This window comes from Alosa pseudoharengus, unplaced genomic scaffold (assembly GCF_046254945.1).
Source record: "Alosa pseudoharengus isolate Yale_2024_CS ecotype anadromous, Long Island Sound unplaced genomic scaffold, YU_APseudo_1.1 YU_APseudo_1.1_scf_6, whole genome shotgun sequence".
NCBI classification, from domain to species: Eukaryota; Metazoa; Chordata; class Actinopteri; order Clupeiformes; family Clupeidae; genus Alosa; species Alosa pseudoharengus.
The window spans coordinates 27,201,297-27,224,417 of NW_027468848.1; the positions used below are offsets into that span (position 1 = coordinate 27,201,297).

General features: G+C 40.0%; 2 protein-coding genes across 2 annotated transcripts; one reads left to right on the top strand and one right to left on the bottom strand.

The window, feature by feature from the left end:
• Window positions 1-243: 243 nt before the first annotated feature.
• On the top strand, window positions 244-12,842 carry htra4 (HtrA serine peptidase 4). Its single transcript, XM_076270481.1, has 9 exons — window positions 244-930; window positions 5,155-5,254; window positions 6,087-6,291; window positions 7,271-7,465; window positions 7,588-7,620; window positions 8,403-8,517; window positions 8,975-9,032; window positions 9,329-9,424; window positions 11,873-12,842. Exons 1-9 carry the CDS (start codon window positions 513-515, stop codon window positions 12,036-12,038), a joined length of 1,386 nt encoding a protein of 461 aa, XP_076126596.1. The 5' UTR covers window positions 244-512; the 3' UTR covers window positions 12,039-12,842.
• Window positions 12,843-16,594: 3,752 nt separating this feature from the next.
• Window positions 16,595-21,580, bottom strand: tm2d2 (TM2 domain containing 2). The gene is made up of 4 exons (XM_076270261.1): window positions 21,017-21,580; window positions 20,751-20,838; window positions 20,487-20,602; window positions 16,595-17,985 (listed from the first exon to the last, which is right to left on the bottom strand). The coding sequence occupies exons 1-4, from the start codon at window positions 21,277-21,279 to the stop codon at window positions 17,772-17,774; spliced, it is 681 nt and encodes a 226-aa protein (XP_076126376.1). The 5' UTR covers window positions 21,280-21,580; the 3' UTR covers window positions 16,595-17,771.
• Window positions 21,581-23,121: the final 1,541 nt, after the last annotated feature.

Sequence of the window (23,121 nt, forward strand, 5' to 3'; positions counted from 1 at the left end):
TTTTTTGCATGATAACGTAGGCCTAGGCTACTATATAATATGTTTCTATCAATTCTTTAAAAATATAAAACAGACTTACAACAACTGATGTAGTAGTCTAACAGTGAGAGCAGTCCCGCAAACTAAAACTGCTGCAGGCTAACTTTAACTGAAGGGGTAGGTTGTGCCCCTCCTAAAGACTGTTCTGATGTCACAACTTTAGGCTACTACTGCGTTCAAGCCTATACTAGTTGTAAGCAACAACAGAGCGTTCAGATTATAGCCAAAACTCATTAAAAATGACATTTGGGGAAATATACTTATTTTTCCTCAGGCGTCGAGATTCATCTTGAACGCCCTATAGAGGTATTTGTTTACTCTTTTTCCATTTCTCATTTTTGTATTTTTTGCACATTGAAATATACTGCTCTTAGAGCATCTGGATACCTAACGTTGAAATACATTTTGGTTGAGGGAAAAAAACGCATTCTTGGATTACCTCACTCATTCAGACTTATCGTCATAAATTAGCGATGTTGAAATTTGTATTTTTGATTTACCTCGCCGCAGTGGCACATTCTCGGTCTTTGAGGAAAAGACAGACTTTATGTCCAGAAGTGTGCGATGTGTCCCGCTGTCCCCCGCTTCCAGGGTCATGCTACTACGGTGCTGTGAAGGATTATTGCGGTTGCTGCATAGTGTGTGGTGCTGGAGAAGGAGCCATCTGCGGGGATGGAGGCCATGGCATTTGCGGCGATGGAATGACTTGTGTAAACTCATCTGGAAAGCGCAAATCTCGTGGTTTCTGCGTGTGCAACAACTCAGAGTCAGTGTGCGGTAGCGATGGGAGAACTTATCCAAGCCTCTGCAGTTTAAGAGCCGAAAACCGACGAGCTGATCTCAAGGATATCCCGTCAGTGATTTTGATTCAGAAGGGGCCTTGTGAAACAGGTGTGTGAAAATTCTTTGTATCACTCTTTGTCCCTAGTGCATTTACAGCTGATCTTAATCTCTGCAATGTAATCTGTGAAAATGGGATTAAAGCCTAAACCCCTGTGTTGAAGATGTTACTGCATGCAGTGATATCACCTATTAGGCAGATCTTTGGAAATGAGTGGAACTCGAGACTCACTCTCTCATGAGTTTCACTTCACACCTGTGTTAGAAAGACAAGTTATAAGGATATGACTTGAGGCATTGTCTAAGGACAATGACAAAATGATACCTGATCTAATTGTTTCACGGTCAAGTTAAATGTCGAACATACATGTCGACATGGGTGCACAGTCCCAATACTGGAGGCTAATAATAATAATAATAATAATGATACTACTACTACTACTACTAATAATAATAATAATAATAATAATAATAATAATATATTAGCATAATAATAATATAATAATAATATATATGCAAAATTAAATATTTGAGAGCTATTACTACTGACCAACCCTGAAATTGAGCATGTGCATTACAGAACATTTATACAGCAATGCTTAAAATGCAATACTATCACTAAAACTGACATAGAACCATATATATCTGCAGGGGGAAACCCACCCTTATCTTTAAAAAGCAAGCACAGGCACCAACATGACTGCTCCCACCTCACGCGTTTCACTCAAAGCTCTGCATGCTGTCGCTGGAATGGTAGCACACCAATAAAAGAATTAGGTGATTAGAAAGATTAATCACTTGAGTCCTGAAGTTTAGCTTACATAGTGAGTAGCTCACTGGGTGAGGAGAGCGTGTAATTAGAAGAGAGAATTTGCAGTGCATGGCAGGACATCTCTACATGAGATTGTATTTCATTACTTCACAGTGACGCCAGAGTCTTCCAAATTCTGAAATTGCCAGCACGAGAAAGAAATGCTGCTACTGTCACCACAGGAACACATATTAATCATCGGTCCTTGATTAGAAAGATTGTTGAAGCATGTCAAAATCTGACCAAAAAAAAAAAACAGTCTGAAATGCAACCCAGGCCAGTAATTTCCCATTTCTCAGGCTAAGGAATGCTAGACAAGCTAACTATTACAGTATTCGTCAACCAACCCACACACAATTATGAAAATGACTGACATTCACTGCAATCAGCACAGTACAGTAGTTAACAGGCTAAACCATGTCATCCTACAACCCCAAAACAGAAAAAGTTGGTACGTTGTGTAAAATGTGAATAAAAACAGAATGTAATAATCTGCAAATCTCTTAAACTCATATTTAGTTGCAAAAAGGACACAGACAATATATCAAATGTTGAAAATGAGAAATGTGACTATTTCATGAAAAATATATGTTAATTTTGAATGTTATACCAGCAACATGTTTAAAAAAAAGTTGGGACGGGGGTAACAAAATGCTGGAAAAGTTGTGTAATGACAAAGAAAACAAAAGGAAGAATGTTACACAACTAATTAGGGTAACTGCAACACGATTGGGTATGAAAAAGAGCATCCAAGAGAGGCAGGGTCTCTTAGAAGTAAAGATGTAGGGGTATTTATCACTCTGTGTAAACCTGTGTGCACAAATGATGAAACAATGCTAATGCTTCTTAACAAGAAATTGTGACGTATTTAGGGAGTTCATCATCTACAGGACATAATATTATTAAAACATTCAGAGAATCCAGAGAAATCTTTGCAAACAAGGGAAATAGCTGAAAAACAAATTGGATGGCAGTGGTCTTTTAGACCTCAGATGGCACTGCATCAACACCAGACCTGTTTCCAGACCTGTCATTGTATTAGCTCAGGACAATCTCTGATAACCATTGTCTATGTGCCCAGTTTGATACTCAATTCCAAAACTACAGCCAAAATTTTAACAGCTAAAATTGTATTGAGACATGATACAGAAAATACCACCCTCTTATGTGGGCCTGAGCTTGTTTAAAATGGACTGAGGTAACGTGGAAAAAGGTCCTGTGGTTAGACCAATCAAAGTTTGCCATTCGTTTTGGAAATCATGGACTCATCTGGGCTAAAGAGGAGGGGGCCTATCCACGTATCCAACCTATCCAACTTGTTTTAGTTCGAAACCCAACATCTATGACGGTGTGGAGCATTTTTGCCAACAGCATGGGCATCTTGCACATTTGGCAAAGCACAATCAATTCTGAATGATGTATACAGGTTTTGATCAACATATCTAGGCAATGTCTTTTCCAGGGACGACCTTGAATATTTCAGGAAAACAATGCCAAAATGAATTCTGCACATACTTAAATAGTATTTTTCCATAGAGGAAGAGTCCAGGTGCTAAGATGGCATGTCTGCAGTCCAGATTTGTCAAATTAGGTGCATAATGGAATGAAAAGCATGACTAAGAATACCCTATACTGTTGAGCAACTGAATTCCTATATCGGGGAGTAATGGGACAACATTTCATACTCAAAACTGTAGCAAATGGTCTTCTCAGTTCCTAAACATTTACAAAATTGTATTAAATGAAAAGGTGAAGCAGCACAGTGGTAAACAGGCTCTCGTTTTTTGGAACATGTTGCCAGCATCAAATTCAATATGAAAATATACTTTCCATGAAATAGTCCAAATTTTCATTTTCAACATTTGATATGTTGTCTATGTCCTTTTTGCTGCTAAATATGGGTTTACAAGACTTCTATATTATGACATTCTGTTTTTATTTACGTTTTACACAACGTCCCAACTTTTTCTGTTTTGGGGTTGTAGAAATAGAGGGATTTTATACACTGGAGCATTCCATGGCTTGTCTGTAAGTCCCCTGTCTTTCAGTGCTCCCTGATTCTAGTATTTTGGCTACTTTCCAAGCTGTGCACATCCATTTGGCCCTGACAGGTGTGCCGTAGGGGATACTATCCCTGAAAGGAAGCAAAACAGCATATACCACAACCTGTTCCATGCTGATCCGAGATCCCAACAGGCTCACGTTTCTCCCTTGCCTGTCTTCATAGCTAAATCATTGCTTTGCATACAGAAGGTTATATGTAATTTAGGTGTTAGGAATGAATGTGCTTCCATGGGTTTTAACAGTTCACATGCAGAGTTTAAAGAAATGGTTTCAGGATATGTCAAGGGGGAGTCTAGTGAAAACTATTGTTGGTTTGTATCCAGCACATTCTTTTGTAGCAATCTGCCAGAACATGTATTTGTGATTCTAGAGAAATCAAAGCACGGGTGGCCATTCATGCAGCTTATATTCAAAACACATTCACTGGAGTCAGTACTCTGTTATCACACATCAGTGACATTTTGTCTTTCAAGTTATTGTCTGCTACAGCTTTGTTTACGGCTTCTGCAGAACTGGCTTTGCACCGTAAAAAGAACAAGTTCCTAGGCACTCTCTGTTTCTGTTAAAAACCCTTTATTTACATGCCCTATTCATTTTAAACCTTTAAAAACACTCCGACACGTTTCAGCATCAAGCTTTCATCAGGGAGTCAAACACATCAGTTAGTCTTTACCTGCCAATCACTTTTGCACATGCAAAGCCCATGAAAGGCAGGGCATGACTTTCAGTAGGGTGGGAGGCCTATACCTGTCACTAAATGTAGCTTATAGCAATGTAGCAATACAACTCCCAGAGCTATAGCACTTAAATACTTTAGAGGCATATTTGTGCAGAGTTCTAGGGGAATTACCCCTGGAGGAGTATGGAGAAGAAGTATGCTGCTGAGGTTAGCTACCGCTGCTTACCTCAGGGAAGGTAAGGCTTTTGGTATCCAGGCCCAGATTACCTCCTGGAGGAACAAGCCTGCTTGCAGCTGGTACTACCTGGGTGATAAGCACCTCACATAAATGTAAAACAGGAGAGAGAAAAAATCCCTTAGCAACAGAAATATATGACTGACACAAGGTGGTCGCCCCAAAAACAACACATATCCAGTACACTCTACCTTGGCTGTTAAAACATGATGAACATTTTTTTCTTGTAAAAAACATTTTGTTCTTAAAGAACCTAACTGAACATGCTGTACATTCAAATGTTTACTTGGATGGAAACAAGTGATATCTTGCCCTTCGCGCCATATAATGTCAGTACATTTTAATGATGAGGATTGATTCGCTTCATCTTTAACTCCCTGGCAGTCATACTGAATATTTTATGAATCTTTCTCTCAATGTTATGGTGGCACCAGTTACACTTTGTTGTGGTTTCCAATCAAGCAGTCTGTAAACCTCTATTTCCAGGTTCCCAGGATCCAAGCAGCATGCGCTACAAGTTCAACTTCATTGCAGATGTGGTGGATAAGATTGCCCCTGCAGTGGTCCATCTCGAGCTTTTCCGCAGGTAAAATGAGGATCCACAGGGGCCCACTTACCTACTGAACACACATTTGAGGGTAATGGGATGGTAGTCATGTCGATATGTAGAGAGACCTCTGCAGTAACTGGGGAGAATGGAAACGCACCCTAATGTCTCTAGGTTGCTGAAAATAGCAGTTAAATTATGTGCATTTTGTATGAATTGATCTACATATTTTGCATTTTTACTAGATTCCACATTCAGTTGCAAATAAGTAAATTAATTGCCTTCAGGATCACACATTTTGCAGTCCATCTCATGATTTTCAAGCAGTTCAGAGTGTGATTAACAGTCAGTTGATTGGAACTTTTGGAGCAAAAAGAGACATACTGTTTACAGGAGCGTAATCCTGTGTGTAGAAGATCAGCTGAACAATACTCTAAGGGGCTGTTTCGTCAAGTCAAGCTGATGACTGTTAAGAGGAAGCCGCACTTCTATTAACCGCATGCTGGTTAAGCCTCAGAACTTCTCACCTGGGCAAAAAAAAAAAAACAGACCCGGCCATATGGGCATGGACATAAATTACAGGTAGAGGCCAAGAAAAGGTCATGTGCTACTTCATACTTAGCCAGAATTGATGAGCGGAACTCAGTTATGAAGGGCCAAAGAGCAAGTAATGATACGACAACCTATTTTATGGTGAGATGAAAATGTACACAGTCCAACAAATACCCTTGACAACGCTCCATTTTATTTGCCTTGTAAAATACTGAAACCCCCAGGTGATGATCTTTGATGTCAAGGTCTAGGCTATACTATACATTCATAAACAATATATTAAGTGTTCAATTAGTATGAATGTTTTTTTCCCTCTCAGGATGCCATACTCCAATCAGGAGGTGCCTGTGTCAAGTGGCTCTGGGTTCATGGTTTCCGAAGATGGTTGGATAGTGACCAATGCCCACGTGTTGTCAAACAAGCAGCGCATTAAGGTTGAGCTCCAAAATGGCGCCCAGTATGATGCAACGGTTAAGGATGTGGACCCAAAAATAGACATTGCCCTTATTAAAATAGAGTCCGAGGTGAGTGTCTTGGCTAAATGCTAAAGGTCTCTATGGGCCTATTTCCTGTGTATCGCTCAAATTTATGCTGTTGTGCCCCTTGTGCTGTTGGCTTGTCATCAGTGACTAACGTCAAAGTGGCAGTGAATGAATTAGACCTCAGGACACAGTCCAGCAGATGTTCCTGGGGAATGGCAGGGAGGGTTTTTGCTGACCAAAATTAGATTCCACTTCTTGACACAGTCAATTTGTCATTTGCTTTTTTCTCTGGGGCAATTGGTTCTGGTCGTATAAATTCAAAATTCCAGTTTATCTCAGCATTCGCAAAACACCACCAAGACAAACACATCTGTTACAGCTGTGACAGCCCCCGTTGGTAAACAGGGTCTTTGTGTATTATTATTAGGGGGATTTCTAAGAAAACTGCTGCAGGCCCTGTCCAGAGATGTGACATTTTTTTGTGACTAGTAATCACATTAATTCAAGCAAAGACTCTCTTTTTTGGTGCAAAAAACCTTTAGCAGATAATGCAAAGTGAAATGATCGGTGACAGCAAATGGGAGTCCTACACGCTGTGCAGACTATCAGGCCCCAGTTGTTGCCCGCCGACTCCTTTCTTTAATGGGAGTCAGCTTCGTGCCCTTGAAGGGCTGGCAATAAAACATGCAATAAAAGTGCGCCCTACCTTGGGCGGGCAGGTAGGGGGAAACAGGCCGTGACAGGTTGAGACGTGATCGATCGTGAGGCCCTCTTGTTGGAGCGGCGGGCTTCTCCAGTGAGTCAGTCCAAAGGACCGCCAGGGATTATTCTTTATGAACAAGGCCAAGAGAAAGAAATTGCTGAGTTTAAGGTTTCATCCACAGGAGTGAGATAAGTAATTTATGTGTGTGTGGGGGGGGGGGGGGTCTGGAGTTTGGAGGTGATGGTGGCAGTGGCAAGGGTGGATGGGGCTTCGAGGCAATGTTTTAACTTGTGATGCCATTTGTGTTTGGTCGTATAGAGCCCTCTGCCCGTGCTTATGTTGGGCCACTCATCGGACATTCGACCGGGGGAGTTTGTGGTGGCCGTGGGCAGCCCGTTCTCGCTGCAAAACACCGTAACCACCGGCATCATCAGCACCACACAGCGTGGCGGACATGAACTCGGCCTCAAGGACTCCGACATGGAATACATTCAGACTGACGCTATTATAAATGTACCTTTATGCTTGTACATATTTTAGCTTATTTTAGTATGTTGCCAGTGGGTTTTTATCTCTAAGTGCCTTATTTGCCATTATAAACCATTACACATTTCAACTATTGTTTCTTTTTGCAGTACGGCAACTCTGGAGGACCACTTGTTAACCTAGTAAGTATCCCTCTCATACTTGTCATTCTGAAAACATATTACCAATAAACCAGACATTGCATACAATGCTTTCCCTTTTATATCCATGAGAGGCATGGATACGTGGGTTGGTATTCCATTTACTCTCTTTTGAGCTCAAGGCTTTTGCTGTGATTTTACTTCTTTTCTCTGTGGTCTCTATGGTTTTACATCTGCCTATGTGTGGAAACTACCTCCCCCCCAAAACAGATGATCTGCAACCTCTATTATTCCCACTATTGATCTTGAAAAGGAAAAATGCAACCCTCGCCCTTGAAAAACGTTCACCCTTCTATCTGATTATTTCCATCTATATCAAAAGTACTTTATTGGAGGAAGGAGATGGAAGTAACAAAAAAGAATATGCACAAACCCCTACTGTGCTCTTTGGAAAGGCCATTAGAATGTTAGATGATACATGCATCTTCTGGCTGGCTCCTTAAAAGCTCGCTGCTGATTTAATGAAATGCTGTTTGATGGCTGTTATATTTCTGGTATTATTCATTCAAATTCCCCTTTTAAGGTCATCCCTTTCAATGCTTAATTGTTTCTGCTTTGTGCCAAAATTAGAAAATTACCATTTATAATGTGCTGCAGATGCACGAGGCAATAAGAGAGAAAGAAACTGTGTGTTTGTTTCTAGTTATGTTTCTTGCAATTATGCTCCAATTTTGTCCCTTAATGGCTCTATCTTTGTTTGTGATATGACTCAGAGTTACATGACAGATTTCCGCTACACTGTTTTCGCTTTTTTTTCTTTTCAGGATGGCGATGTCATCGGCATAAACACTTTAAAGGTCACAGCTGGAATTTCATTTGCTATCCCCTCCGATAGAATACGACAGTTCCTTACGGAGTCTTACGACAGGCAAAGAAGAGGTACCGACGGCGACGGACATATCTCATACCAGCACTCTAGGCAGCCAGTGCTTGTCTGTTGTCATAAATACTTTGATCATTTCTGGTCCATTTGAATGCGTGCCAGGAGCAGATGTGCTTCAGAGCTGATCACATCATGCATGGTGCCCACTGCAAATTCATACCAAGCTTGGCATCAAAGCAGACCCATAGATATGGCTCATTTAAGATATCATTGTTTTAATCCGTAACATCTTACTGAAATTGAACATCTATCATACATGATGAGTGCATTCAGATGACATTGCTGAGCATTTGCTGTTGCTCTTGCTGCATAAGTTACGTGATCATGTTGGGTAGTTTGATAGTTACACAATACATTATGCACCAGTGCTGCACAGATAAACGTACTTCAAATGCATTCACACTTTATTACCTAAAGGCCTCAAAAATATCTAAACCTAGCTTTCAATTTCAGGAAAGACAATGCCAAAGAAGAGATACATGGGAGTACGGATGCTTCAGTTATCGTCTTTGTAAGTCATATTCATCCTTTGGTGAGACTGTATTACTATGCCATATATCTGCTGCTATCTTTTCATACATTGTTTATATGCGGTGCATAAAGCATTAAATGCTCCCTTTTTACTTAATCGCCACTGAATGACTAAGATACAACCGATAAGGCAATACAAATCACTGGCTTTTCTGACATCGATTACAATAAATGATATGACAGTGTCGCTCTTCAGTAAGTGATTGCGATAAGAATTGTCACAAAATGGCAGATGAGTGCGTCTGGATAAAATCTAAATTGCCTCTCATCTGGCAGTTTGATCAGGGAACTAAAGGAGCGTGATAAAGATTTCCAAGATGTGACATCTGGGGTCTATGTGTACGAGGTCATCCCAGGGACAGCTGCCGACAGGTAAAGGATTCACTTTTATTATTATCATTATTATTAAAAGATGTAGTGATAGTTGTTTGTGTTATGATTATTATCTGTTTTGTTTGTTCATGTTTTTTGGATTTAGCATTTTTGTTATTTATTTTTGGATTAGCCAATCAAGTGTGAAAGAAAAACATTTTCAATGCATTCACTTGTATGAAGAAAAGCATAAATTATACACATTGACTGTTAGATTTATTGATAAGTTGATGGCAACGGCATGTGCAGTCAAGGCGAAACACCAACTATACTGAGACTGGAGACGACCACATGCCTCAGAATACGCATCCAGATCAAATTAAAATGGAAATCATAGTTCAGAGTCAGTGGATCCAACATGCCTGAAATTCATAAAGGATTCCAGCTTTGTATGGGGCAGAGCTAGTCAAGGCAAATGCTTACATCAGGCAAAAGATAAAAGCCTCCAGGAGACCCAACCTGAGACACATCTGGTTACACCGTGGGAGGCCTCCCCTGAAGAGATCCCCCCTGCCTGCCAAATGGATTGGCAGCCGCTGCACTGAGCGAAAGGAGGCTCTGGATGCAACCAGACACTTTCAAAGGGACTGGACCAGAACACCCTACAGGTTCTGAAGGCCATCATAGTGAAATGGACGCTGGTGTCTGCAGCGCTCAATCCACCCACAGCCAGCGGAGGTCCCCCCCACCCACCTATCCACCCACCCCCACACACGCACACAGACATGCACACACACACCCCTACACCCCAAACAACCCATTCAGCCTATGGTTCAGTCGCATTCTGAATTCCTACTACAGACTAGTGAAATGATCTCTGATAACTAAGGTTTATGTTTCATGTATTTATCGACACACATTGTGCACTGATGGATTTGAAAATCGATCATGCAGCAGGGGGTCAAGGGATACTGTTATTGTCTCTGTTCGGGATTAACTCTGGTAACACTTTATTTTAATGTGTCGCTGTTACAGTGTACCTACCTAATTAGGTACAGTGGTACAACCTGTGTAACAACATGTACTATCAGGTACTATCATTGTACTTGCATTATGTATTTGTGGGTACCTACATATAGTTGTTACATTGTAATACCGAGTGCTTTTACAAAACTTTGCCAATTTGCCTACATTTTCATCAGAGGCAAAGAGCTGACCTGAGACCTGCTGGATGGGGTAAATCTGGTCATGATAGATTTGATATACAAACCATTCTTAGCTCCAGTCAAGGCCTCATTGTCTTCAGTAAACAATAAATAGTAAATAAACCTATTAAGTGTACCAGTTTTTACTTACATGTACTACAGTATGTAGGGTAACGGCAGACATGTTCCAAGACACCAATGACACAACACAATATGTACTGTACATGTAAGTACTTAACTGGTACACTTCATTTTAATGGGTTTGTGCCACTGTATCAAAGAGTAATACATGTGTACCAACACAGTTGATACATGTGCTACGTAGGGTAATGGCAGACATGTTCCAAGACACCAATGACACAACATACATGTAAGTACTTAACTGGTACACTTCATTTTAATGGGTTTATGCCACTGTATCAAAGAGTAATAAGTGTGTACCAACACAGTTGATATATGTACTATGAATTAGTAGACCTGTTCCAAGACATTGAAGACACAACATACATGTCATATGTACATGTAAGTAAGACACAACATACATGTCATATGTACTTGTAAGTGATTAACTGGTACACTTAATAGGTTTATTCCACTGTATCAAAGAGTAACAAGGTTGTAGCAGCACAGCTGTTACATGAAGCACAGCTGTTACTGAAGACAATGAGGCCTTGTCTGGAGCTAAGAATGGTTAGTATATCAAATCTATAATGACCAGATTTACCCCATCCATCAGGTCTCAGGTCAGCTCTTTGCCTCTGATGAAATTGTAGGCAAATTGGCAAAGTTTTGTAAAAGCACTCAGTATTACAATGTAACAACTATATGTAGGTACCATAGGTAGGTACCCAAAAATACATAATGCAAGTACAATGATAGTACCTGATAGTACATGTTGTTACACAGGTTGTACCACTGTACCTAATTAGGTAGGTACACTGTAACAGCGACACATTAAAATAAAGTGTTATTAACTCTTTATGATGTCTTTGCCAGTGTTATAGATGTAAAATACTGCATCTAAAAAATCTTGTTCTTCAAACATGCGTTTTGCTTGTGACTGCAAACATTTACGTATGTTTCCAGTGAAAAAGGCATTGATCCTTTGAGGAGCGATCACAATGCAAACACTAATTCTGAATTGTAACAGAGGAGCTATACTCACAAATGCAGTCACCTTTTGATAAAGAATTCCAGAGTTGGCAAAATCACCAGGGTCGGTCAAAAGAGTACAGCAGAGTTTGCAATCTTGTAACCACCTTTTAGCCCCATTCTAACTAAACGTATCATGTTCATTTCTCAGTGCTGGCCTCAAGAACCACGATGTGATCACCACCATCAATGGTCAGCCTGTACACAGCACAGATGATGTGAGTGACGCCGTGCAGTCAGGGCAGCCTCTGTCCATGGTAGTGCGTCGGGAAAACAGAGATGTCATCTTAACTGTAGTACCTGAGGAAGTAGAATAAATGCCACTGCATTATTAACCAGCAGCTGTGTAGTATATATGTGTTCGATTTTTGTATGTGATGCAATCTGGGAAAACCCTTCACATGGTGCAATTCTACCAACTTATGATTCTGATACCATCCAGCAACATCCAGGATTTTGCTAGGGGAGTGTCCAGAACATTGCTAGGATGGTATCAGAATTTTAAAGGAGAAGTTCAGTGTGATATTGACCTAAAGGGCCCTATCATGACATTCTAAAGTGCATCGTCACTCGTCAAAAGTCTATTCAAATTTAGTAGGATGTCCAGTTCACATTGGGAGGGGTTTCGTTATCAAACGTGGAGCGCATGGCGCAACAAGGTGTTGCTAGGTTTTTTAATCATCATTTGGGTGTGTTTGGGGCGTAACATCATTTTAAACCAATGAGAATGACATCTGTCATTCTCTTTAACGGCGCAAAGCGCGAAATGTCAAATAAATGCATCGGTATTTTGGCATTCAACGGCATAGTCATTCTTAAACCATGCTTTACTAAAACCTAGCATAGCCTTCACGCATTTGCACTGTCTATTATTTGAACTCATTGGCAAAGTGAAACTAACTTCACCAAGGAGTCAGTCAACGACAAGACAGTTACAGTATATGCAGTTACTTTCACTATTGACTGACAATGGGTTACCACCGAAAACATAGGCTGGAAAAAGCAACACTTACCCTAATGTTGCTCAAATGACTGAATAAAACAACATTTATCCTGCAGAGGAGTTGCTTATATCTCGTGACAGTGCGTCTTCAGCTGTGCTCCATACGTGTCTCTCGCCTCTCCCCTAATCACTTTTAACCGTCATTACCAATTTGCAAATGATGGTGAATAACTACTCATCATGAGATGTACAGTATTTCGTAATATCTTTATTCTAATTATGTTTCCCATTGTAATCGTGCAATTTGTAATGCTTTGCATGGACGTGTGCTGGTGTGCGTTCATGAATGATAGAAGGATGGTGCCTGCACCTGCCAATATGACTGTTGACATGCGCTCTTAAAATAGCATATGAACATCTCGCCATTGACTTCTGACCAGGTTTAGGTGGTGTATGATAGCGATTTTTAGACAACGTGCCAGGCCCCTCCCTATGTTGTTAATTGCCACACCCCTGGGCGCAATGTTTAAAAAATAAACTTACAAAATACCGAATTAAACTTTGCGCGGGTGGAAAACGAACTTTACGCCATGCGCTGGTGCCCAAAATACAGCCCAAAGTGTGCTGAAACATGATACCGAGTGTGAACTTTTGTCTCATAGCTCATCTCGGCTTGTCCCCTGCACTCCGAAATCTGGCGCTAGTTAGCCGATGCTGCCAACAGGTTTTCAATGGGGGTGCCTCGGGCATCGGGCTAGCCATGCAAATAAATCACTGTTTTACACCATTTACAAGGCTCAGAGTAGCTCAACACTTCATTGGTAGACTGAGGGCCCTGACATTTAAAACAAGACATTCAGAACTTTGAAAAAGCACTGGTAGTTTATTTACAAGACGTTTATACAGACAGTACCTTCAGGAAGTTTACCGTTCACCGCCATCTTGAATTCAGTCACGATTAGTCAAGGCAAGCGACTAGTACGAATGAACAGGTATGATAAGGGATCAGATTCCAAAAATAATTTGCCGAGATGAGCTATGACATAAAAGTTCACACCGAATATCTCCTTTAAGATGGTGAAATTTCACCAGAGAGGGTTGAAACAGAGCAAAAATCAAGGATTTTGTGAAAGGCTTTCCTAGATCGCATCACATATGTGTGCCAGTACTGTTAGTCCACATGGGTGTGTATCTGGGAAGTTTTGTTGGTGTGATGAGAGTTTGTGTTATGTACTGTAGCATTGGTTATATTACTATGTTATGTAGCATTGGTTATATAAGATATGTCCTTAAAGTTGCTGTAGGATCTGAGTTCTCTCAAAACGCACAATTATGTCCACAACAGCAATCCTGCTTTGCTTCGCTATGTTACAATGACTCATTAGTGCCAGAATGGTATAATGAGATAGGGTGGGCCAGAGCTATAGTATGCAACCTTTAGTAATTATCTTGGCAACACAGAGCACAGAAACGTATGACATTATCAAAACAATTCTTAACATTATGTTTTTAACTACATTACATTTTCAGTATTTTAACCTAAAATTCCTACTAGCATCAGTTAACCTCCCAGCTATATACAATGATTTCCAACCTAAACACCACAATAACATTCCCAACAACCAAGTGGGAAACTGACCTGGTCTTCTCTCCCTACCCTGATTACTGGGAACAAATTTGTAAGAACACATTTACCATGACTGATAACACAAACCTTCATATAGCAGCATTTATCCCCTGAATACTTTCCAGGCACGCATTCAATGTACTTTTAAGACACAACCCTACAACATTTTTGTGTGGTTGCATGGACATCATTTTACCAAATGTCTAGGTTTGTTTACAAAGATACTGTGGTTTATAGTGAGTGAATGCGGTGGTGCTGTTTTGTTAGTGTATGAACTATGTGAATTGTATGGGCATTTATTATTAACCAGAAAGAAGACATTACAAAGATTTTGGCCGTTTTTCTTTCATCAGACACACACTCTCAGTGGGTAGGATACTTGAATGCTAGATGTGGTGGCAGGGCGGGGAATTGATTCGGTTGAGTGATATGTTGCCAAGTGTCTTATCGAATTATGTCAGAGGGGAAGAATTTATCATTTATTTTTGAACCATTAGTATTGAAAATGCCAATTTCAGAAATGCATGAGTTACTTGGATAAAAGAACCGCACTCTCAGTCTAGTGAATTGCACAGAGATGCAGTCCAAGCACTTGGACCCACATTTTAAAGGGAGTTTTAAGTATGTGGCAAAGTGTAAGCACAAGGACCACCAAACACTATTTTCATGACAGTCATGAGCAAAATCAGGCCAAAATGCTTGTGGCTTGCTCAAGGCATTAAACTGGGTGTGCTCGTGCACTGTTTGGGTGTGATAGAGCAAAGATGTGGAAGTAATATGTAAATGAGGTATCAAAAGAAAAATTGAGGTCACGCTACCTCCACCCTCACCTCTCCTGACACACCATGTAGTTTGTGTGTGTGTGTGTGTGTGTGCGCGTGCGTGTGTCTGTGTGTGTGTGTCTACGTGTGTGTGTGTGTGTGTGTGTGTGTGTGTGTGTGTGTGTGTGTGTGTGTGTGTGTGTGTGTGTGTGTGTGTCTGTCTGTCTGTCTGTCTGTCTGTCTGTGTGTATGTGTGTGTGTCTGTGTCTGTGTGTGTGCGCGCCAGTATGGCAATGCCACTGTGCTTCTGAATCTCTCCAACAACCTTTTCTCCCTCACAGTGGTATGCAGTTACCTCTGGCTTTGACCTTAATTTATTTCTGTCCTTCTCTTGATAGACAGCATGTAAGAACAGGAACAGTGCCTAACACCTTAAAGAATCATGCCCGATGTTTAATCATGGTTTACAGTTAGGAGTTGGGCTACGCAGCCTCATACATGGGATGTTGGTCTCTTTTTTAAAAAAGTGGTACGAGAACTAGTCTGTAACTAGTGGGTTAAAACAACCTAAAAGTCTTGCAAACACAGTACTCATAATGTCTCTACTGCTTGGGTGAAGAACAAAATAGAAATGCCTCTCTTTACCATGACACAACACTCTAGATTTGCCTTTCCTTAGATTAAAAAGGTGACATGATTAATTGGTTAATGTAGTATTGATTTTACGATTGTGTGGTAAGTTTGAATAGGTGCGCCATTTTAAAAGTAGGCCTATAAGCCATTGCACATCCCATCATTGTCACAGAGGCACAGCACATCAAAGGCCTGCCACTACAACCAACGAATTCTGATCTAATCCCCTCACATTAGCTGGGCTAGGTATTTATTTGCCTCAATCAAATAGAGACAGTTAACAGCTGTGGTGATGGGTTATGGGGCATTTTAGAGATATCTGAAAGCTATACTTTAGAAAACATCATTAAACAGTCAAGACGTATCTCTGAGCAAAACAACAGGTGAGGCATCTGCCAAAACCATCACGGTGCAAAAATATCTGTCCATCAATTCCCGATAAGACACCAATTCATGAATTATTTACAGCTAAACTGTCAGTGTACACACTCACACACAGATTCACACACAATAGTTATGAAAATAATTGCACAAATGGTGTCAAAAGGGGTCTGTCTGGGTTTGTCCGAGCCTAAATCTGGCTTTCACTAGTTTACGGAGTTAACTCTACAAGCTGGGTTAGAGAAATATCAGAAAGATGTCCACACTTGCAATGTTTTTAGTTTTAGAGAACTAAGGATGTTTTTTTTCAACATATTAGAACAGTATGGCTTCAGAAATTCAAAATACATTTAGCCTTCCCAGGAGCAGCAAACATGTTTGCCCGTGTTCATGCAACAGAGAAAAAAATAAGTTACCTGGAATTTGGGGAAAGTTCAGTGTCTGAGCATCCACGGAGAATATATATCCTATTCTATGACTGAACAGAAGTCATATTCAGGGTCACCCTTGTCATTAATATTGGCAAAATTCAGTGAAAGACAAGCTCAATTTAATATTTCAGAGTTTAACAATACAACAGAAATCATCAGGCCAAGCCATTTCACTTATCAACGAAACATGACAAACAAAACCAAAAGTACTGCACTTGCACAATTTAAACAAAACAAAAAGTAATAAATACATTTAATTCTTGACACCGTTTAAAGCACACTTCATTCAAAGGTACTCTTGCCATGACCTGTTTGGTAACCTCAAAAGACTTCAAATTGTAGATTGACAGAAATCAAGAGATTTGTCAATGGAGACATTTTGCAAGGTTAGATACCAACAAACTCCTTCTCATAGAAAGCATCAGTGGAATAACTATGAAGAGTCCTCCTAAAGCGCACTGAAACCACATTGCTTACCAACTCTATGACCTGCAAATACTCCACTAAGCCCTAAAGACAAAGCCCAGTCAAACAGCACTGATTTTTTACTTGCCGAGTGTTGGTAGTTATCCAGCTGTATTTTCTGAACGCTCCATTTGTCCTTCATAGAAAACACAACGGTTCCGCTGGGGGAGGCGATGTTTACTCTGGAGGCCTTCCAGCATTTCATGCAAATACTTTCATCCTATTTGGTGAGAGAATTTTAAACAAATACCTGAGGAGAATCTATCTATTCAGATGCAACGCCATTGAAGGGTGACAATGCCCAAAAGCCGAAGCTGATTGAAAATGTGTCACAGGTTTAAAAGCAATCAAGGGGGATTGACAACCAAATTGGCAGCAAACACAGGAAATAAAACAAAAAATACAATACAAAATGTGATGTCAATAGAGGGCTTGGCAAACATACAATGTGCATTACATAAGACCAAAGACATAAACTGTATGTGCATGAGAGGCCACCATCAAGCATATCTCAGAATTATTTTAAAACATCAGTATGTATTCTCTTCAGTCTTTCAAAAACCGTGATGTAGGGGATAAGTAGTCACTAGAAGTAACCGAATGATACATCCTAAAGCAGCTTTAATGCATGCAGATGTGCCAAAAAAAGAACCATACAACTCCCCTTGATGCAACCCAATGACTACAGAAACATTGTACTGCAGAAACATGTTTCAACATTCGGTGCAACCCAAGCAGTGGCTGCTTTCTGTACAGTGCTTCTGCTCTGCCTGCTAAACCCACCCTGGGGTTGGGTCACTTTCCCAATGTCAGTAGAAGGTGCACCAGTTGCTGCTATCACTTGGCATCAGACCTCCCGTGATCAACAGAATCAGGTCGACGAACCACCAGATGCCAAGGCCGCCCAAGGTGAGCAGCTTGCCGACCGCTGTGCCGGTGTGACCGAGGCAGAAGCGGTCGACCCCGAAACAGCCCAGGAAGAAGGAGTAGAGCAGCGTGGTGATGAAGTAGTGTCCCGTGTACCTAATCACACATCAGACAAAAAGGGCTCAATACAATTCAACAAGCAGAATTGACCGGCTATTTAATACCTATTCTGCTCCATTTGTACAATTTTCCACCATTGTGTTTAAGTAAAAATGATACATGTAAAACGTTAAACACTAACAAGTACAACATTTAAGTGCATTAGTATCACATAATCCCCAATTGCTTCCATCATCTTCCACTGTACCGCTGGTTTGAGCCCATATGTAATTAAGAGGCAACACATATCTTCCTAGATGGGTAAACACTGCCACCTTGTGGTATCACCTTTGATTCATTTACATCCATTTGCACTACTAAGTTATGTCATTTCTTTTTTACCATTCAGAATCATTCAATGTTTTCATTTGCTTTACCATTGCATTCCCATTGACTGGTTATTATGCAACACATGGTAAATATTTGTTAAACAATTTCACATGGCAAATTATAAAATATAGATGCTTTTTCTCCCGAATTGTTTCAACCGTTCTATATCTATGGTTACCACACTGTTTAATAGGAGGTAGGGTAAGGAATTATATGGCTAATTAAAAACATAAAATATCATAAAATGTAAGATCTACTGCCTATGTCCCTTAAAAAAAAGACTTCCCAGACGTTCAATGAATTTACTGAATTTCATCATTTATTCATGTCTGGAAAATGGGATTTTACTTTTCCATGACCGTAGGAATCCTATGTAATAGCCACAACAAATGAAACCCACTGCTCTGGGAATTACCCATTTGCCAAAACACTGGCTTTCCTACACAGCCCTGGCTCCATAAACTGAAAACAGACTCACACAAACACTATTGTAGCCAATCAGAAACAAGCAGTGTTATTTTGCACCAATGAACCTATGGAGCACTGAAGGGAACCTATTTTTTTGTTTTAGTTTAAATTTCAACAATCTCTTCCAGTATACAGTATCTAACCCTATTTTTAATGCTTCTAATGTGTGACCCCAAGGTTACAAGATTATTAAGGACAGGCATCGGAGCAAAGGGAAGATATTAAAGTATGTTGTAAGGTCAAAACTGTTTTGCAAGAAAATGTATATTAAGACAATACACCATTACAGTGTAGATAATGTAATTACATTCCTAATAAACCTGTTATGAAAAAAGTTCAGATGCCCTATCCCATCACCTTCCTGTGACTTTTTGAGTAAATCAGCTAGAGAGTTGGATCTGAAGAATACACTATGATTCAAGGTTGCCACTTGTGTAATTGCACAGGTGCAAAAGCAGTGACATGGGGATTGAGATTATTGTGACGATTCTCAACTGTGCAAAGGAAAGAAAACATTATAAAATTATAAAATAAATAAATACTATAATATAGGCTATAAAAGTGAAAAGCATTGGGACAGTTATGTATCAATGGCCTGTATATGGCCCTGATCGGGGGCAGCCGTTGCCTACTGGTTAGCGCTTCGGACTTGTAACCGGAGGGTTGCCAGTTCGAACCCCGACCAGTAGGCACGGCTGAAGTGCCCTTGAGGAAGGCACCTAACTCCTCACTGCTCCCCGAGCGCCGCTGTTGTTGCAGGCAACTCACTGCGCTGGGATTAGTCTGTGCTTTACCTCACTGTGTGCTGAGTGTGTTTCACTAATTCACAGATTGGGATAAATGCAGAGACCAAATTTCCCTCACGGGATCAAAATAGTATATATACTTATACTTACTTATAATCTGGCATGGCACAAGATTGTTGTTCAAACGGTGATGACTAAATTTTTAATTTACAGAAAGTGGTATAGATTGTTTCATAAACTTTCCATTTTAGACAGTATTGTTATTTATTTGCTGCATGTGCAGGGTGTATTAGCATACTGTATCATTGTGATGAGTCATATAACTTAGTTTATTTAATCTACTTTCACCTAATGCTGGAATGGATGCTGTAAATAGAGGTTAAACTGTTTTCTTCGTTAACCGACTTGTCTAAGAAACTGTGTAAGACAAAATTAAATCCTCATTCTATTTTATGTACTTTACTCTTTAAACAATTTTCTTTTAAACTATTGCCCTTTTAAGTGTTTATGTACTATTATTCTTTGCTTTTGTTTATGTAAAACACATTGGATAACCCTGTTTATGAAATGTGCTATATAAATAAACTTGCCTTGCCTAAATCACAATGGCCACTGTCCTGACTTTAAGTCTCTGAAAATCCCTAACAGCCTACCAAAGAAATTTCCATTTCAATTTAATTTCACTTATAGAGCGCCAAAACATTACACATGTCTCATGGCGCTTTACAGAATGTTAGACAATCCGAGAAAAGAAAAGAAGGCCCATGAGTAACAGGGGCGAGGAAAAACTCCCTAGAATTGGAGATGCATATAGTAAATGCATTTTGATTGTAAACAATAAGCACAAAATAGCAGTAATTGAACAGTGGTCATTCTTCCTTGGCATGGTAAATACTAGCAGTTGAATTAGAACAGGAATGTGTCAGTTTAGGATTTATCAGCAGCTGTTCTTACTTGATGCATGGCTCTTTTCCTCTCAGAAACTCTCTTGGTCCCGCACATTCAATGTCTTCCAAGGCGGTGCACCACACTGGAGTAGTATTGACATCCTTGTGCACCTGGCCTCCAAACTTCAGTATGAAAAGTGAAAACACAGGTTAAGTTTTCTCTGATGTTCAAATCTTATCCAAAAACATATTTTTAGGCCTGGATTAGTGTGCATCATACCATCAAACCATCAAAATCATTAACTACTGAAGAGTAGGCTATATTACTGACCTTAACGCATCCATGTCCAAGTTCCTGACGTGCGGTGTAATTACCAGCGTGATCGACGGGGTCTTGACAAAACACAAACTCGTCAGGTCTGAAAGAAAAACATAAGTTAGGCCTACTTTCAGCTGGGAAGGAAAAGCAAGCTGTTAAATACTGAAAAGATAGCAGCTAGCCATTTACAATAAGGCATTTCAACACATCGTTGTAACATTAACTGTCAACTCGACGTTGTGGTTGTCGGTCAAAAAAATACATTGTAGGCTACTTACAAATAACGACAGAGGACAACTGGTGATTCCCCGTTGTATTCATACGGTTCCGACTCACTCGGAGGTTCCACTACAGTAGCATTGGTTACGTTGTCGGCTTGGTCGACATATGTGGCTGTTGTTGCTGATAACGTAACTCCATTTCCAGGAGTTTCAGATGAATTATGCGAGTGGATTCCGTCCAGACATTGCAACAGCAAGACTGTTATAAGCAATACAAATTGGCCGCAGAGTAAAATGTAGCTGACAGATATCCGAAACATTCTGCTATGATCATTGATACATGCTGAGAAAAGGAATTCCTATGGGGTTTTAAAGCTAGCTGGCTTGCTTGCTAGCTAGCTACGCTAATGTTCTCTTTTCAACAATAGCAGTCTCTCTAGCTATCTGGTTTACAAGCCAGTGGGCTACTTCCTGAAAATTGGTGCACTGACTGTAGAAAATGATCATAATTCAGCACACGTTTCCAAAAGTAAGAACTAAGACCTTCATTTTGATGACAAGGTAGGTAACGTTAACGTCTACAATGTATGGTGCCAGCAAGCAGCAACCATAGACAGTAAAAGAAAGGCAGCAACCTAGCAAGGAGATCGCTTCCTCATGACGTCAGTGTACGGAGGTGACGTTACATTAGAGGCAAGGGGGCGAGTTCGGGAATATCATACAACTGCTGTGGCTTTTGGCTGCGCAAAGACATCTGTTCTAATTGATTACTACCCGGCTGCGTTTAGTTAGGTCATAGTAACTACCGTTCTTACTGAGGTAGCCTACGCGCTTCTATGTATAGCCTAATTGTTTTTCTTTTTACCTCAAATATATTCATGCATCATGCGCCTTTTGCCACTAAACACACAATATGAACAGTAGGTTGTGAGCATAAGTTATTCACAGCTGTTCAGGGGGACACTACGATTTTTTTGTTGCTGTTTGTTTTATCTCTGACACAAACATTATTTTCTTTCGTCAAAAAGTGACGAGTAGGCCTATGTTCATTTGCTTGAGTTAGGAAGTGATCCTTTGAGGAGATTCACTATATTGACATATAGATAGATAGATAGATAGATAGATAGATAGATAGATAGATAGATAACTATACGGACTCATTAGCGATCATATTTCCAAAATCAAAATACAGAAAACCAAAATACAGAGAATCAGTGTAATAGTCATTTATTGAAGACTCCAACTTTAGGCTAATTGAGCGCTGCAACTTTTAACTTTGTACTTAATTCTTACTTTTAAGATGCATTTCCAAGGTAAATTATCAGTAACAAAAATATGTTTTGACAGGCTACAATAGGCCTATTTTTTAGTCCCAGCAGAAGTTCAAACATCCAGCAAGAGCAGCAATCTGGTGCAACATAGTTAAAACAAATAAGCCTATTCCCTATATTCTCATTTAAATAATTAAGTGTAGTAATAGTGAACTTCGATCAGAACAAAATATAGACCTACACATAAGCCTATTCATGTTGATTAGAATAGGAGGACCCCGCGTGGAATAGGCTCAGTTAGCCTATCTAATATTTGCTTTTAAGTTACATAGGTCTACATGATTGTATTAAATACAGTGGTTTCAGACGGTGGGAACATTTACAAAAAAAGAGCCTGAAGAAAATTCTGAAGTAAAAATAAAGAAGAAATAGCCTACATCCAACAGAAAAATCGTCTACTCTAGACCATATAGCTAAGTGTAGGCTATCTGTTTTTCAATGATGTTGAAGTCAGGGCCCACTTCCCCGAAAGCATCTTAAGCCTAAGAGCGTCGTAAAGTCCCTCTTACGAACGTCTTAAGATTTGCCGACTGTTTCCCGAAACCATCGTAGGTTAAGAGCGTCGTGAAAACACTCGTAGATCTACGAGTGCTCCAGAGTAGGCTACTCGTTACCGGCTAAGAGCGTCTTAACAGTACTTCTCACTGAGGTCACCAACAGGACATACAGAGGAATTACAACTTAGAATACATAATCCAATTTACGTTCCCATTCTTTATTGTGTTTACCTGTGATGAATCAGATTTTAGCGTGCAAAATAGCCTACATTTAATGGTCATAATAATGTGATGAAAAGCGGACAAAAATGTAATCAAGTTATGAAACGAGACG

Excerpts from the sequence above, each read along its gene's own strand:
- tm2d2 (XM_076270261.1), bottom strand. The coding sequence starts at position 21,279 with ATGTTTCGGATATCTGTCAGCTACATTTTACTCTGCGGCCAATTTGTA. Across the intron at positions 20,603-20,750 it reads TTGGACATGGATGCGTTAAG|TTTGGAGGCCAGGTGCACAA; the intron begins GTCAGTAATATA and ends TTCATACTGAAG. Across the intron at positions 17,986-20,486 it reads GGAAAAGAGCCATGCATCAA|GTACACGGGACACTACTTCA; the intron begins GTAAGAACAGCT and ends ATGTGTGATTAG.
- htra4 (XM_076270481.1), top strand. The coding sequence starts at position 513 with ATGTTGAAATTTGTATTTTTGATTTACCTCGCCGCAGTGGCACATTCT. Across the intron at positions 5,255-6,086 it reads CATCTCGAGCTTTTCCGCAG|GATGCCATACTCCAATCAGG; the intron begins GTAAAATGAGGA and ends TTTCCCTCTCAG. Across the intron at positions 6,292-7,270 it reads TTATTAAAATAGAGTCCGAG|AGCCCTCTGCCCGTGCTTAT; the intron begins GTGAGTGTCTTG and ends TTGGTCGTATAG.